This window comes from Bos indicus, chromosome 23 (assembly GCF_029378745.1).
Source record: "Bos indicus isolate NIAB-ARS_2022 breed Sahiwal x Tharparkar chromosome 23, NIAB-ARS_B.indTharparkar_mat_pri_1.0, whole genome shotgun sequence".
NCBI lineage: Eukaryota > Metazoa > Chordata > Mammalia > Artiodactyla > Bovidae > Bos > Bos indicus.
Window position 1 is genome coordinate 52,717,422 of NC_091782.1, and position 13,869 is coordinate 52,731,290.

The 13,869-nt window shown below is 50.2% G+C and overlaps 1 protein-coding gene and 1 non-coding gene across 3 annotated transcripts; one reads left to right on the forward strand and one right to left on the reverse strand.

Annotated features, from left to right (window-relative positions):
- Positions 1–1,582: 1,582 nt before the first annotated feature.
- Positions 1,583–10,266, reverse strand: LOC139179129 (serpin B6-like). Of its 2 annotated transcripts, none has more exons than XM_070778482.1 (6): positions 10,030–10,266; positions 9,710–9,859; positions 4,978–5,095; positions 3,881–4,023; positions 2,319–2,474; positions 1,583–2,131 (listed from the first exon to the last, which is right to left on the reverse strand). In XM_070778482.1, the coding sequence occupies exons 1-6, from the start codon at positions 10,192–10,194 to the stop codon at positions 1,727–1,729; spliced, it is 1,137 nt and encodes a 378-aa protein (XP_070634583.1). In that variant the 5' UTR covers positions 10,195–10,266; the 3' UTR covers positions 1,583–1,726. The 2 variants fall into 2 exon arrangements, with proteins under 2 accessions (XP_070634583.1, XP_070634584.1); XM_070778483.1 differs by having other exon boundaries at positions 2,319–2,461; positions 3,871–4,023.
- On the forward strand, positions 6,200–6,305 carry LOC139179184 (U6 spliceosomal RNA). The gene has a single exon (XR_011563608.1). It is a non-coding gene; the product is annotated as a U6 spliceosomal RNA (small nuclear RNA).
- Positions 10,267–13,869: the final 3,603 nt, after the last annotated feature.

Below are 13,869 nucleotides of genomic sequence, written 5' to 3' on the forward strand. Positions count from 1 at the left end.
CTACTGTGTCCATCGTCACAGCTTCCCACTGACGGCCTGGTGGGGACGAAGGACAGACGCCTCAGACCCTGGAGGGACAGACAGCTCATTTCAGGTGACAGTGGTCCAGGCTGGGGCGAGGGGGGCGCTGACGCCGCTGGCCCACCCGCCGCCGCTCCCAAGGGCAGCGTCTCTGCAGCCTGTCTCTCCTCACGGCTCAGGTGCTGACTTGGGAGCATCAGAGACAGCGGACTAGAGACAGGCTGAGAATGTTGGTCACACCATTAGGTTAGAGGGAGCCCAGCTTCTGATGACACCACAGGGAAGCCAGTGGACATTGCATTGCTCTCTACCCAAACCTCAGCATTGGCTTGGCGTGGGCCCCACGTCTCAGCAGGGAACATGGGCAGCTGCAGAAAGCTTCATGCAGTTCAGTCACTCAGTCGAGTCCGACTCTTTGTGACCCCATGAATCGCAGCACGCCAGGCCTCCCTGTCCATCACCAGAGTTACTCAAACTCATGTCCATCAAGTCAGTGATGGCATCCAACCATCTCATCCTCTGTCATCCCCTTCTCCTCCTGCCTTCAATCTTTCCCAGCATCAAGGCCTTTTCAAATGAGTCAGTTCTTCGCATCATGTGGCCAGAGTATTAGAGTTTCAGGTTCAGCATCAATCCTTCCAATGAACATTCAGGACTGATTTCCTTTAGGATGGATTGGTTGAAACCTTAGCCGCCTCTATCTCCAGTACCAGTGGCAGGATGGAAAGTCACCCAGTGTACATCCATGACGTGGTCTGAAACGCCCCCATCTCGTGAACAGGACCTGTCTGCTCATCTCTGACCCCGTGGGCAACTGAGCATGCTCAGGAGTGTGCACGGTCAAGCAGTTGAACTCGCCTCTGACCACAGACCCTCCAGTGCAGACACAGTGGCTCGGGGATGGACTTCTCTGGTCTGGGTTCACGGCCCTCCCCTCTTCTGCTGGTTTCTGGAGGGCTCACGTTTGGGGGTCTCTGAGGCCTGCTCCTCCTGCCTGTGGCTGCCATAGCCTCTGCTTCGCTCTGGTCTCAGGAGCAGGGCCACTGAGCAGAGGAGACAAGGAAGCCCCGCTCATCCTTCCAGGCCTGGAGCAGACAGTGCTCTCCCCAAAGGCCTGGACGGGGCGGGCAGAGGGAGGACCCAGAGAGCAGGCAGCCAGTGCTCCCCACTGACAGGACCACCGAGCACCCACCTCCGATGGCAGCTGCAGTTCTGAGAAGGCACGGGACACAAGAACACATGGGTAGGCAAACACACACACACACGCACGCACACACACACAGACACACACACACAGACATACACACATCACAGACACACAGACACACACACACAGACACACAGACACACACACAGACATACACACACCAAACACAGACACACACACAGACACACATGCACAGATACACACAGGCGAGCACACACACACAGACACACACACACGCACACTAAAGAGACACACACAGACACACACAGGCGCATACACACACACACACGGGCACGTGCACACACACAGACACACACAGACGCACACAGGCATGCAAACACACACACAGACACACCCACAGACACACAACACAGACACACACACACAGGCGGACTCAATCAGCCCTTTATTTGTGGACCTTCGCCAAGGTCACCGGGGTTCCAGCTCTTGGCAGAGATCGGGGAGAGCGGTGAGGGGCACTGGGGGCCCCCCACCTCGTCACGGCGAGCAGAAGCGGCCGCAGAACAGGATGGCTCCGGTCCTGCTGTGCTGGATGAAGAAGAGGAAGGGGCGGTTGGCACAGAACCGGGGCACAGTCCTCAGGGATAGCCCCCTGATCCTGGCCTCTGAGGCGGCCACGGCCTCCGTGCCCTCCTCGGTGACCTCCACGAAGGGCTTGTGCACGACCTTGGACAGGTGCAGGCCTGGCTGGCACGACAGCCCGATGAAGTCGGCCCGGGCCGTGTTGAAGCCGTCGGTCATGCCCAGGTCTCGGAGGACGCACTCCATGTCGTAACTCTCCTCCAGCGTGAAGCGGGGCAGGAACACCTCCACCTCCTCCTCGGCCAGCATGTCCGGCTTCGTCCACACGACAAATTTCTCGTAGGTCAGGGCCTTCTCGACCTGGAGGAGAAGGTAGGAGATCTCAGTGGCTGCATCAGTGCTGCCTCTGGGACCGTCCGCTGCGACCCACGCTCCGCGCCCTGTGGGCCCGGGGCGGCCTGCCGGCTGCACACGAGTTCCCAGAGCCCAGTGCCCGGCAGGGATCCAGATTAGACCCTGGGCCCCGGGGCCATGGCTGCCTGGTTACCGTGTTCAAGTCAGTTCTTTCTCTGGGCAGCAGGATGACCATGTTCAGCTCTTGGCCGACATAGGGGAGCACCAGAATCTGGGTGCAGATTTCTGCAATGTAGGTCATTTTAAAGGTGGACTTCCTGAACATCATTTGCACAGGTTTCTGCACATTCTATAAAGGAAATGGATAAACCTTAAGTTGAAATAAGACCTGTGGACATGCTGGACGAGTCATCAGAGCCGTCCACCTGCGCCCACACACTCTGTCTTGTCTTCCAGACTCACCTCAGTTCTATGTCATCAGCTCATCTGCACGGCTCCAGCTCCCACCCCTGGTTCCCAGCGCTCAGGCCTCAGGAGCTGTTCTCCTGCTGACCCAGGAGGTCTCCACATGGACATTCCCAGCAGGACCTCTCCCCCGGCTCCTGCCCACCTGACATCTGCATCTGGACGCAAAGGAGCCTCCAGTTCGGCTCCCACACTGGCGGCTCGTGTTCCCCTCCACCTGCTCCATCTATACCTTCCCATCTCTGCTCGTGGCGACACCACTCATCCCGCCGCCAAACCCTGGACTGTCCTGGGCCCTTGTCCTTCGTGCCCCACAGGTGACCCATGAGCAAACCATATTAGCTCTAGTTTTAAAGACAACAGTGCTGCCCTGGTGGCTCAGGGGTAAATAATCCGCCTTCCAATGTAGGAGACACAGGCTCCATCCCTGGTCTGGGAACACCCCACAGCCCAGGGGCTTCTAAGCCCACAGGCCACAACTACTGAGCCTGGGCTGAGAGCCCGGGAGCCGCAGCTCCTGAAGTCACGGGCCTGGAGCCTGAGCTCTGCACCAAGAGAAGCACCGGCAGGAGAAGCCCGAGCACCGAGCCAAGAGGGCCTCCACCACGGCAGCTGCAGGAAAGGCTCGCGGCAAGAAGACCCGGCACAGCCAAGATAAATAGATACAATTATTAAAAAAAAAATAAGACAAAACAATCTGACTTGTGCTTCCTACCCCACCACTCTCAGCCCAGCCACGGTCCTCAGGAAAACTTCCAAGTAACCTTCCTGGTCCTGCACATGGGCCCGAGGGGCTCTGGGAGATCAGAGCCACTGTGAGAGGCCACGGGCTCTGTGAGAGCTCAGAGGAGGGACACAGGAACCAGGAACCTGGGCTGGGGAGACCGCTAGGGAGGCTTCTGGATAGCTCTGCAGAGAAAGGCATCTGTATAGGTAGCTCCTGACAGGAGAGGGACAGATGGTAGGATCCAGGCCCATGGAGCGTCACAGCCACGGTCTGTAGTTTGAACTGGATCTCCGGAGTTCTTGGAGGCCCAGAGACCTGTGAGCTGCCCCGTGGGATGTGTGATACAAGACGGAACACCGGCCGCATGGACCTCCCCTGATGATACAGCAGAGGAGGAATAAGGGAAGAGGAAGCCAGGGTTTGCCCAGATCCACATCTGACCGCCAGGGCCACAAGAAGCACAAATTCCTTAAGGTCAGCCTCCTCTCAAGCTCCATAAACCAAGGGGACCCCAGAGACCATTTCCAAGAACCTCCTTCGCTTTATGACACATTCTTGTTCACCTTGCTGACTTGGAAAGGCCTTTCCTTGGTGTGCACTTTGTAAAACTGTTTGTCCCAGTTCCCTTTGAAGTAGATGGCATTCACGAGAACCAGACATGTCATGGGGTAGACAGAATTTGCAGACAGCAAGTCTCTAATTTTACCTGCAAAGATTTAAAGAACCAGTTAGCTAACAGGGTTACCTCGTGGAGGTGAAGGGCACAGTACTTACTGGTCCGTCCCATGCAGGAGTCAGTGCACAGACCAGAAGGTTCCCTGTCCCCCAGACAACCACGAACAGGGAGTTGTCTGTTTACTCACTAAGTTGGGTCCCACTCTTTGTGACTCTGTGGACTGTAGCCCACCAGGGTGTTGCATCCATGGGGTTCCCCAGGCAAGAATACTGGAGCAGGTTCCCATTTCCTTCTCCAGGGGATCTTTCTGACCCAGGGATCCAACCCGCCTCTCCTACATTGGCAGGTGTATCTTTACCATCCGAGCCACCAGGGAAACCCATGCAGGGAGTCTGGCCCCTAAAGCTAAATCAGCGACAAAAACCTTAATGTCTCCGCTTAGAAAATACCATGAGTTGCATAAAACACATAAAATGAACAAATAATAGGGCAGGATAATTCACAGTGACAGAAAAAGGAATGTTTGGTCTACAACGTGAGGGGACTGTCCTGAAGGGGAGAGGCCGAAGCCAGCGTGCAGAGCACGAAAACGAAGAAGCGCAGGTGGACGAGGGCTTGACCGAGTGTCCTGCAGTGATGCTCAGCGACCCGCAGAGCATGCGCTCTGCTGCACAGGCAGGGAGGTGGAGCCCGATCCAGAGTCTTCCTTCCGCCCTTTGTAAAAAGGCAGACTATATGAACATTAACTGCAACAGCCAAAAGTCAAAGTGCTATTGCTCTGGAAGAGGTGCACCAAATATTGATGAGGAGGGGGGAAGCTAGAGAAATTGGTTACTGATTAAATTTCAGAAGTGGATTTGAAAGTTTTCAGTTTTATAGAGAAAAAAGCCATTTCTGTTTACATTTGATGGTCTTGGGAAGGAACTGATGGAAAATAAGACTGATTCAAATACTGTGCAAACAGAAGTAGTGACACGTCCTCACCTTCTGTCTTTTCGGCTACCCAGGTGTTTATGTGCTTCCTGGACTCCTCTGTAGCGCAGACAAAGTCCAGCTCTTCCATCTCTGCTTGGTAGAATTTGCGGCAGGAATCTTTGAAAGACTAGGAGAGATGGAATGACAGAATCACATGGCTACAGAAACAGACAACCCCAACACCTTACTTCTTCACCGCGCCGACCTCAACACCGATCATTTGACGGTTACTTGTGTAATGTACAAACGAATGTGCAGAATTAAACATCAATCCGGTTTCTCAGTTTTCAGCTACATTGAATAAATAACTGAGTAAAATCACAGGCTTCCCAGGTGGCACAGTGGTAAAGAATTCGCCTGCAAACGTTGGAGACAAGGGTTTGATCTCGTGCGGAAGATCCTCTGGAGAAGGAAATGGGAACGCACTCCAGTATTCTTGCCTGGACAGTCCCACGCACAGAGGAGCCTGGAGGGCTACAGTCCATGGGTTGCAAGGAGTCAGACACGACTCAGCGACTAAACAACAACAACACAGCCATTCAAGAGAGGCGATGCGGCAACACTGCCGCCAGCACACGTTCCGGGCACCACTGCCGTGTGACCCTGGAAAGGTGCAGCGTCTCTCTGGCTTCCTCGCCCCCTGGAAGCAAGGACGCAGCAGTAGCTACGTCTCAGAGGTGCTCTGAGGACCAGGAGAATTGGCTCTGCCGATGTCACGTGGCTGAGTTCTCCGAACACCGTGGACCCTGCATGTCGTGGTCCGGGTGCCTCCTTTCATAGAACCCTCACATCATTCAGGCTCTGCCAACCTACTGTTCCACTTCTTAATCGGGGCTTTTGAAAAAGATGTCAGTCTCTCAGTCTAAGAAAATGGTCTGGAAGCAAAGTGGTCACCTACAAGTCGATGCCTCATCATACCCTTGGTGATTTCAACAGCTTTTAAACACATCTGAAAACAAGTGCCTGCTTCTTAAAATACTATTTAGTAAGTAATGACCAGTCAAAAAGCAAACTAAAGGAATATCTAATTATACATTGCGATTGGTATTGGATTCTGGGAATACTTGATCAGTATGAAATAACTGACAAATATTTCTCATCTTTTGATTTTATATTCCATATCAAAATAACGTTCTAAATATCAATGCTTTTCTTGGGGCTTCCTAAGAAGGCAGAGGAATAGGATGGGGAGACGACTTTCTCCCCCACAAATTCATCAAAAAAACAATGAGTGCTCACTTCGGCAGCACATACAGTAAAATGGAACGATACAGAGAAGATTAGCATGGCCCCTGCGCAGGGATGACACGCAAATTCATGAAGCATTCCATATTTTACCCAAAGCAATCTATAGGTTCAATGCAATCCCTATCAAGCTACCAATGGTATTTTTCACAGAGCTAGAACAAATAATTTCACAATTTGTATGGAAACACAAAAAAGCTCAAATAGCCAAAGCAATCTTGAGAAAGAAGAATGGAACTGGAGGAATCAACCTGCCTGACTCCAGGCTCTACTACAAAGCCACAGTCATCAAGACAGTATGGTACTGGCACAAAGACAGAGATCTAGATCAATGCCACAAAATAGAAAGCCCAGAGATAAATCCACGCACCTATGGACACCTTGTCTCTGAAAGGAGGCAAGAATATACAATGGAGAAAAGACAATCTCTTTAACAAGTGGTGCTGGGAAAACTGGTCAACCACTTGTAAAAGAATGAAACTAGAACGCTTTCTAACACCATACACAAAAATAAACTCAAAATGGATTAAAGATCTAAATGTAAGACCAGAAACTATAAAACTCCTAGAGGAGAACATAGGCAAACACTCCGACATACATCACAGCAGGATCCTCTATGACCCCCCTCCCAGAATATTGTAAATAAAAGCAAAAATAAACAAATGGGACCTAATTAAAATTAAAATCTTCTGCACAACAAAGGACACTCTAAGCAAGGTGAAAAAACAGCCTTCAGAACAGGAGAAAATAATAGCAAATGAAGCAATGGACAAAAAACTAATCTCAAAAATATACAAGCAACTGCTGCAGCTCAGTTCCAGAAAAATAAACAATCCAATCAAAAAGTGGCCCAAAGAACTAAACAGACATTTCTCCAAAGAAGACATACAGATGGCTAACAAACACATGAAGAGATGCTCAACATCACTCATTATCAGAGAAATGCAAATCAAAACCACTATGAGGTACCATTTCACACCAGTCAGAATGGCTGCGATCCAAAAGTCTACAAATAATAAATGCTGGAGAGGGTGTGGAGAAAAGGGAACCCTCTTACACTGTTGGTGGGAATGCAAACTAGTACAGCCACTATGGAGAACAGTGTGGAGATTCCTTAAAAAACTGGAAATAGAACTGCCTTATGATCCAGCAACCCCACTGCTGGGCATACACACTGAGGAAACCAGAATTGAAAGAGACACATGTACCCCAATGTTCATCGCAGCACTGTTTATAATAGCCAGGACATGGAAGCAACCTAGATGTCCATCAGCAGATGAATGGATAAGAAAGCTGTGGTACATATACACAATGGAGTGTTACTCAGCCATTAAAAGAATACATTTGAATCAGTTCCAATGAGAGGGATGAAACTGGAGCCTATTATACAGAGTGAAGTAAGCCAGAAAGAAAAACACCAATACAGTATACTAACGCATATATATGGAATTTAGAAAGATGGTAACAATAACCCTGTATGCAAGACAGCAAAAGAGACACAGATGTACAGAACAGTCTTTTGGACTCTGTGGGAGAGGGCGAGGGTGGGATGATTTGGGAGAATGGCATTGAAACATGTATAATATCATATATGAAATGAATCGCCAGTCCAGGTTTGATGCATGACATAGGATGCTCCAGGCTGGTGCAGTGGGATGACCCAGGGGGATGGTGTGGGGATGGAGGTGGAAGGGGGTTCAGGATGGGGAACACGTGTACACCCGTGGCAGATTCACAAGTATATCGCAAAACCACTACAATATTGTAAGTAATTAGTCTCCAATTAAAATAAATAAATAAATATCAATGCTTTTCTTTAAATATCCACCAGAAAAAAAAAGAAGTTAAGGAAAATTAGCCAATTCTTTTTGTTTAATGGAAATTTTGCTTTTCTGTATATCTAGGCTCATACAAAGAGACAATAAAATAGCATGTAGCTAAGACTGATAAAAACAAGTAAACCAGGTTGTAAAAAAAATTCACACCAAGCTGTACAAAATTACCAATATTTGACCTCATGGTGACTACATTCACTTTACACCACCTGTTTTAAAACAGTTAATTTAGAGTCTGAAACAAGTGTGGAAAATAATGAAAAAAGTCATATAACACAATAGGATTGCTATCCTAAACATACAAAGAACTAATTTTTTTTTAAAAAGACATAAACCCCAAAAGTAAAACTACACAAAGGACATATAAATAGGCACTTTCAGAAAAGATACAAATGTTTGAGTGACATGCAAAGCTGCTCAGTCTCGTGAGCAATCAGAATGTTAAAGGCTGAGCACATGCAGCGCTGAGGAGAGGGTGGACGTGCCCACCTGCTACCCTTCCTGAGGATGACGGGAAGGGCTGCAGCCGTCGGAGTGGGAATGAGGCAGAATTCATGGAGATCTGAGAGCCTCTCTCTGTCCCTTCCCTCTAAAGTCCATCTGGAATAGCACGCACACACAGGACAGAACCACACACACAGGGTCCCTGCCGGCTCGGCCCAGGCTGGGCCCCACCCCACGCCCACCCGGGGCTGGTGGCTGTGTCTCGGTACAGCCACCCCTGAGCACGCCGCCCACCACCGTGAGGAAGGGTAAGGCGGACACACACTGCTGCCGAGGCTGAAGCCCCATCACTGTGGCCACCAGATACGAAGAGCCGACCCATCGGAAAAGACCCTGATGCTGGGAGACATCGAAGGCAAAGGAGAAGGGGGGACAGAGGACGAGGGGTTGGATGCATCACCGACTCAACGGACGTGACTCTGAGCAAACTCTGGGACGCAGTAGAAGACAGAGGAGCCTGGGCTGCTGCAGCCCACGGGGTCAGAAAGAGTTGGACACGGCTCAGCGACTGAACAGCAGCCACACAGGTAGTGAGATGCAAAGCCTTTCTCTAGGTACAGGGGACAAGCCCTCAGACTGGGCACAGGGGCGACGTGGAAGAGAGTGTGGGAGGACTCTGGCTCTGTCTGCGTTTTATATAATAAGAACACACTCACAGGTTACTTGAGGTGTGTATGAAAAAAATTTAAAAATCATGAAGCACTGTAATTAAATAGAAACAGAGTCAAATAGACATAAACTTAAAAAAAAATTCTGCACAGGAAAAGATAATCAAAATATTTACATGTATAAAAGAATTGAGCAAGTCTCACAACGCACAAAATACTTCCAACATGTGAAAAACAACACCAGAAATATTCTATTTAATCACGTCTTTCTTTGGGCCAACTCCTCTGCAATTGTGGTATGATCCGTGTTAGTCCTCTGACAATCATCTCACTGAAGCTTCATGAATATGTGAACAAGGCTGTTACAGGGCTCCTCTTACAGCCAATGACCAAACGGTTCCAGGAACTGTGAGGTCGTGACTGGGGTCCCACACCCCGCCCTCCGTGTGGGTCTCAGCCCACAAGGCCTGTCTGCACCGCAAGGCCCGCCTCCCGTCTCCACACAACCTCAGTCTCTATCTGCTTCGGGCAATCGGGAGTAGGACTTACTGAGAGGAAATCGTAAGTCTTCTCTCCAAAAAGCCTATTGGTGGTTCTGAGCAAGTACCGTGTGTCCGTCCTATTAACTTCCATGAGAAGGTTCTGGAAACCCTGGTGGACATCTTCACCTTCCCCACTGCTCTTGTTTAGAGAAAGCGTCTGAAAAAAAAAAAAAAAAAGATAAAAACGCACAAGTGCAGTACGCCCTGACTACAGGAGAGCAAGGCCTGTCTGCCGAGCAAGGCCTTTGGGACTCAGATCGCGGACACCGGCTCACGGGCAAAGGAAAGAGCATCGGCCGCCGCCCAGAACCGGCTTCCCGAACGTACCTGGCACATCTGGGCTGCGGTGTTGCCCCTGGCCCCCAGGAGGACCATGGCCAGGGCAGAGGAGATGCTTAGGGGTGCAATAAGCACATTCTTCGAGTTGCCCTCACCCAGTTTTTTCAGAAGGGTCAAGGCAAACGTGCCGTTTGCTTCTGACAGCGCATCCATGGTGGCGAGGCTGAAAGGATGGATTTAAAATCAGTGTCACGCAAATTCAGGCCACAGGTCGGCCACGTCTCACTCCGCTCTTAACTGTTGTTAGCACTGACGCTCTGCTTGGACGAGCAAACAGCTACATGCACAAAACTCGGTTTCCTCGGGGCCTCAGACCCCCCCGTGGGCTTCTGACACGTGAACACGGCTGAGACACGCTGCTGACACACAGAGTGTGCTGGGACACGGCCTGGGAGGGTCGGGAAGGAGCTGTGGGCTTTTGCTCCCATTTCTAGATTGTTCGGTGTGTTTGGGGCCTATAGGTACGATTTTATAACAAGAATCATTCAAAATGATCAATCCAAACACACAGTTACACAAGTTGGACATTATGTAAAGAGAGAGAAAGACCCCGATTAGCATAACCTGAAGCCTTGAGATAAAAGACACGTAAATCCCGTACAAAGAAGCATGAAAGCCTCAAACACAAACCCCCTTACGCCCAGGTCTCCTCCTATGGGACCTCCACCTGTGCCAAAGTTCAAATCCAGGGCCCTGTGCCCAGGCTCAGGGCCTGCTCACCCCACTCAGGACAAGGGCTTGGGATGCGCCCACATCCACCTCCAGGGCCCGGCCTCGGAGGTCAACAGCCCCGCCATGGAGGGCGTTCGGTCCAGAACAGGACACTGTGGGGAGGGGCGGGGGTGCGCGAAGGTTCAGGGCCTCTCTGCCTGGTGGGAAGGGATGACAGCTGAGAGATCCCCAGTTCTTCAACAGAAAGCAGCGTCAGTCCTAGATACCGACGTGGGAGAAACAAGCAGGTGAGCCCGAGGAAAGGCGCGAAGCCACAGGGCGTGCAGGCTGGCAGCCCCGCTCCGGGCCCTGCGTCAGCTCCCTGATTTCTGCTCCCTGCATGAGGACAGGGACGTACCAGGTAATCTGTGCTCCTGATGGCGTGCAGGGCAGCTCACCCCAAAACACTCCACTGCAGCACACTGATTGCTCTCAAGTAAAGAGACTTGAGAAACAGTTGGTGCAAAAAACGTGCTCTGCCCTTCTTCTGCTCACCCTGAAAGCTGAATATAAATCTCCACGTGGAAATACCCTCCCTGTACCAGGAGGCAGAGAGACATCTTTATGGCCAAAGAGGGAAATGAAAGGCTGAAAAGGCTGTACAAGAACCAGCAAACCCTGTTACTTCACGAACTTGCTCCCCAGGCAAAAACCCCTTGTTTTGTCAAATCTTCACTGACGGGGTCCACCCCCAGCAGGATCCAAGGGTATCCTCGGGAAGGATGGCATTGGCGATAGAGATAACATGGGTCTTATAATGTACTGGAACCTGACGACCCGGGATTGAACGATAAGAGAATAAAGGAGAAAGAATAAAGAGGAGAAAAGGAGGCTGATATTCCTTGGTTTACACAGAAAGCCAATAAAGCCCCCGGCACGGGACTTGCTCTGTTCATGGAGGCCACAGGCGCCCTCTCGGTGGGGTGAAGACGCAGGACACCTTCCCGATTTGGTCTTAGAAGCCCGGGCAAAAAAGTGAACTCAGAGAGCCTCTGTGCTCCAGGGAATCAGCCTGGAAAAAGAAAGAGAGAGAGAGAGAAAGAAAGAATGACACAGGGAGACCCAGCTTAGGTGGAATGGGTCTGTAACTTTATTTTCAAAAGGGGCTTTTATACCCTGAGTCACACATTTCCAGAAGTGAAAGATACAAAGTCATGCAGAATCAGCCCAACATTACATCAGTTTTACCTTTATCAAAACCAGGACATTTTTTGCATAGCTATTCATAAACAAGGGTCTTATGTTATGTCTGGCCCTGCGGCCTGTTAACATTTCATGACTCTTTCCTGATAAAGGGTGATCAGCCAGAAAACTTGTTTTCCCCTGAAGTGTTTTTTCTTTATTTCTCCCAGCCTCAGAAAGTACTAAATAGAGTTACATTCTCACGGAGCAAAGGTGCAGTGGGTCACAACACAGAAAGAACTTACTAGCTCAAAGGTATGATGCGGTTAACACCGAGGCTGCTGCTTGTTTCCTTACATTCCAGCTACATTAACTAACGCACTCCCAGGGGCAAATGGACAGGGATATGGGAGCCTGGCAGCAAGCCCTGGCCGACAATGAAGCCCTTTACCAGTACTGTTCTAATAACCTTTCATCCCTCAAAGGGCTCTGTGCTCATTAGGACTTTTAGAATGCCTAGGCTTCCCATGCCTTTCATGGTTGGGGAGTTGTGAGCAATTATGTGCGTTAGTTGTAAGGGTATGGATAAACCTGCCAAGCAAGCTAAAATGCGAACAGAGAGGTTAGGATTGAAATACTCCTTTCAAGCCCAGGAGACTATAACTAGAGCCCTAAGTTGATTTTTTTTTCAGCGAAAGGTGGTCAGGGAGAGCCCCCTGCTAATGTCACAAGAGTTGGTGAAAGGCATAGTATAGTAAACAGTGGACAGACAGACTTCGGTTTCAGGGCAGATGCTCCAGCAGGTCCGGGGGTCCCTCGAGTCCTGATCCGCCTTTGCCTGTCAGGTCTCCTCTGCATGACCTTTGTCACGGGTGGGATCTCCCGTGGTGGCCCCCGGCACTTCAAACACACAAAGCTGCCTGCCTTGTCACTTCTTGAGTCTTGTATCTTCGAGGTTGGCACAAAATTCAATGGCGTTGGTTTTCTGCTATTGATTTGTCTTAGGTCAATTTAATTTCTAGACCAGCCAGGAAGAATGTAGAGGAGAGGAAACACTCCCCCCACACATATTCTCTTCCATCTTTAATATCCAATTTCTTGCTTAGTAGCTAGGTCATGACTGACTGTTTTGTGACTCCATGGACTACAGCCTACCTGGCCCCTCTGTCCATGGATTTTCCAAGCAAGAATACTGGAGTGGGTTGCCATTTCCTTCTCCAGGGGATCGTTCTGACCCAGGGCTGAACCCAAGGCTCCTGCATTGCAGAAGGATTCTTTCCACTGAGCCAGCAGGACAGGCCTTAATATCCAATACCTTAACACTAATACAGAAAAAAGCAGAGTGCACTTGTCTTCAAAGGCCACAGTGAGGCTGCTGGTAGTTCTTTCCATCCACTGACAACAGTTGCTGATGGTCATTAAAGGTGAGCGCACACCCACTCCCTGTGAAACCGCTAAACTGAAAAGGAAGGAATGAAGCAGTGAGGCCCAGAGGTTTGTTCAGGATACTCTGACGGCAGAAAATATGTCAATCGAGAGATAAGTGAACAGCCCACGCTGATACAGGCCCCGAAATCAGACAGGAAACGGTGCTTCGTGCACTCCCCGGGGCACTGAGACAGAACACCAGAGGCAGCACCGTGCTCCCCAGGCAGGAACTCGGGAGGGTCCTGTACCCAGGGCTGGTGTGAATTGCTCTGATAGTTCAGGCCCTGCAGACTCAACTCAGGAAACAATGCAAAGGAAAGTTATCAGAAACAACACAAAATGAGCATAATTAGCAAACTATGTGATGGCTGACCTGCAGAGCAGCCAGAATCAAGGAAGAAGTCTTAAAACAGGGAAAAGGATGGAGCAAAACCAGCTACAGAAAGAGCTGATTTAAAAAGCAGCCTAGCTCTGCTGGGCTCCAAGGAGCATAGTGAGAGCTGAGCACCAGGTCATGACTGAGAGAGTTATTTCCTAGACAGGTTGATAAGGAGTCTAGGGGTCCCC

What these genes read in the sequence shown, in the direction of transcription:
- LOC139179129 (XM_070778482.1), bottom strand. Translation starts at nt 10,194, where the DNA reads ATGGATGCGCTGTCAGAAGCAAACGGCACGTTTGCCTTGACCCTTCTG. An exon ending in AGACTTACGATTTCCTCTCA is followed by an intron (nt 5,096 to 9,709) that starts GTAAGTCCTACT and finishes CATCTCTCCTAG; the next exon opens with TCTTTCAAAGATTCCTGCCG. An exon ending in GGCCTTTCCAAGTCAGCAAG is followed by an intron (nt 2,475 to 3,880) that starts GTGAACAAGAAT and finishes TTTCCTTTATAG; the next exon opens with AATGTGCAGAAACCTGTGCA.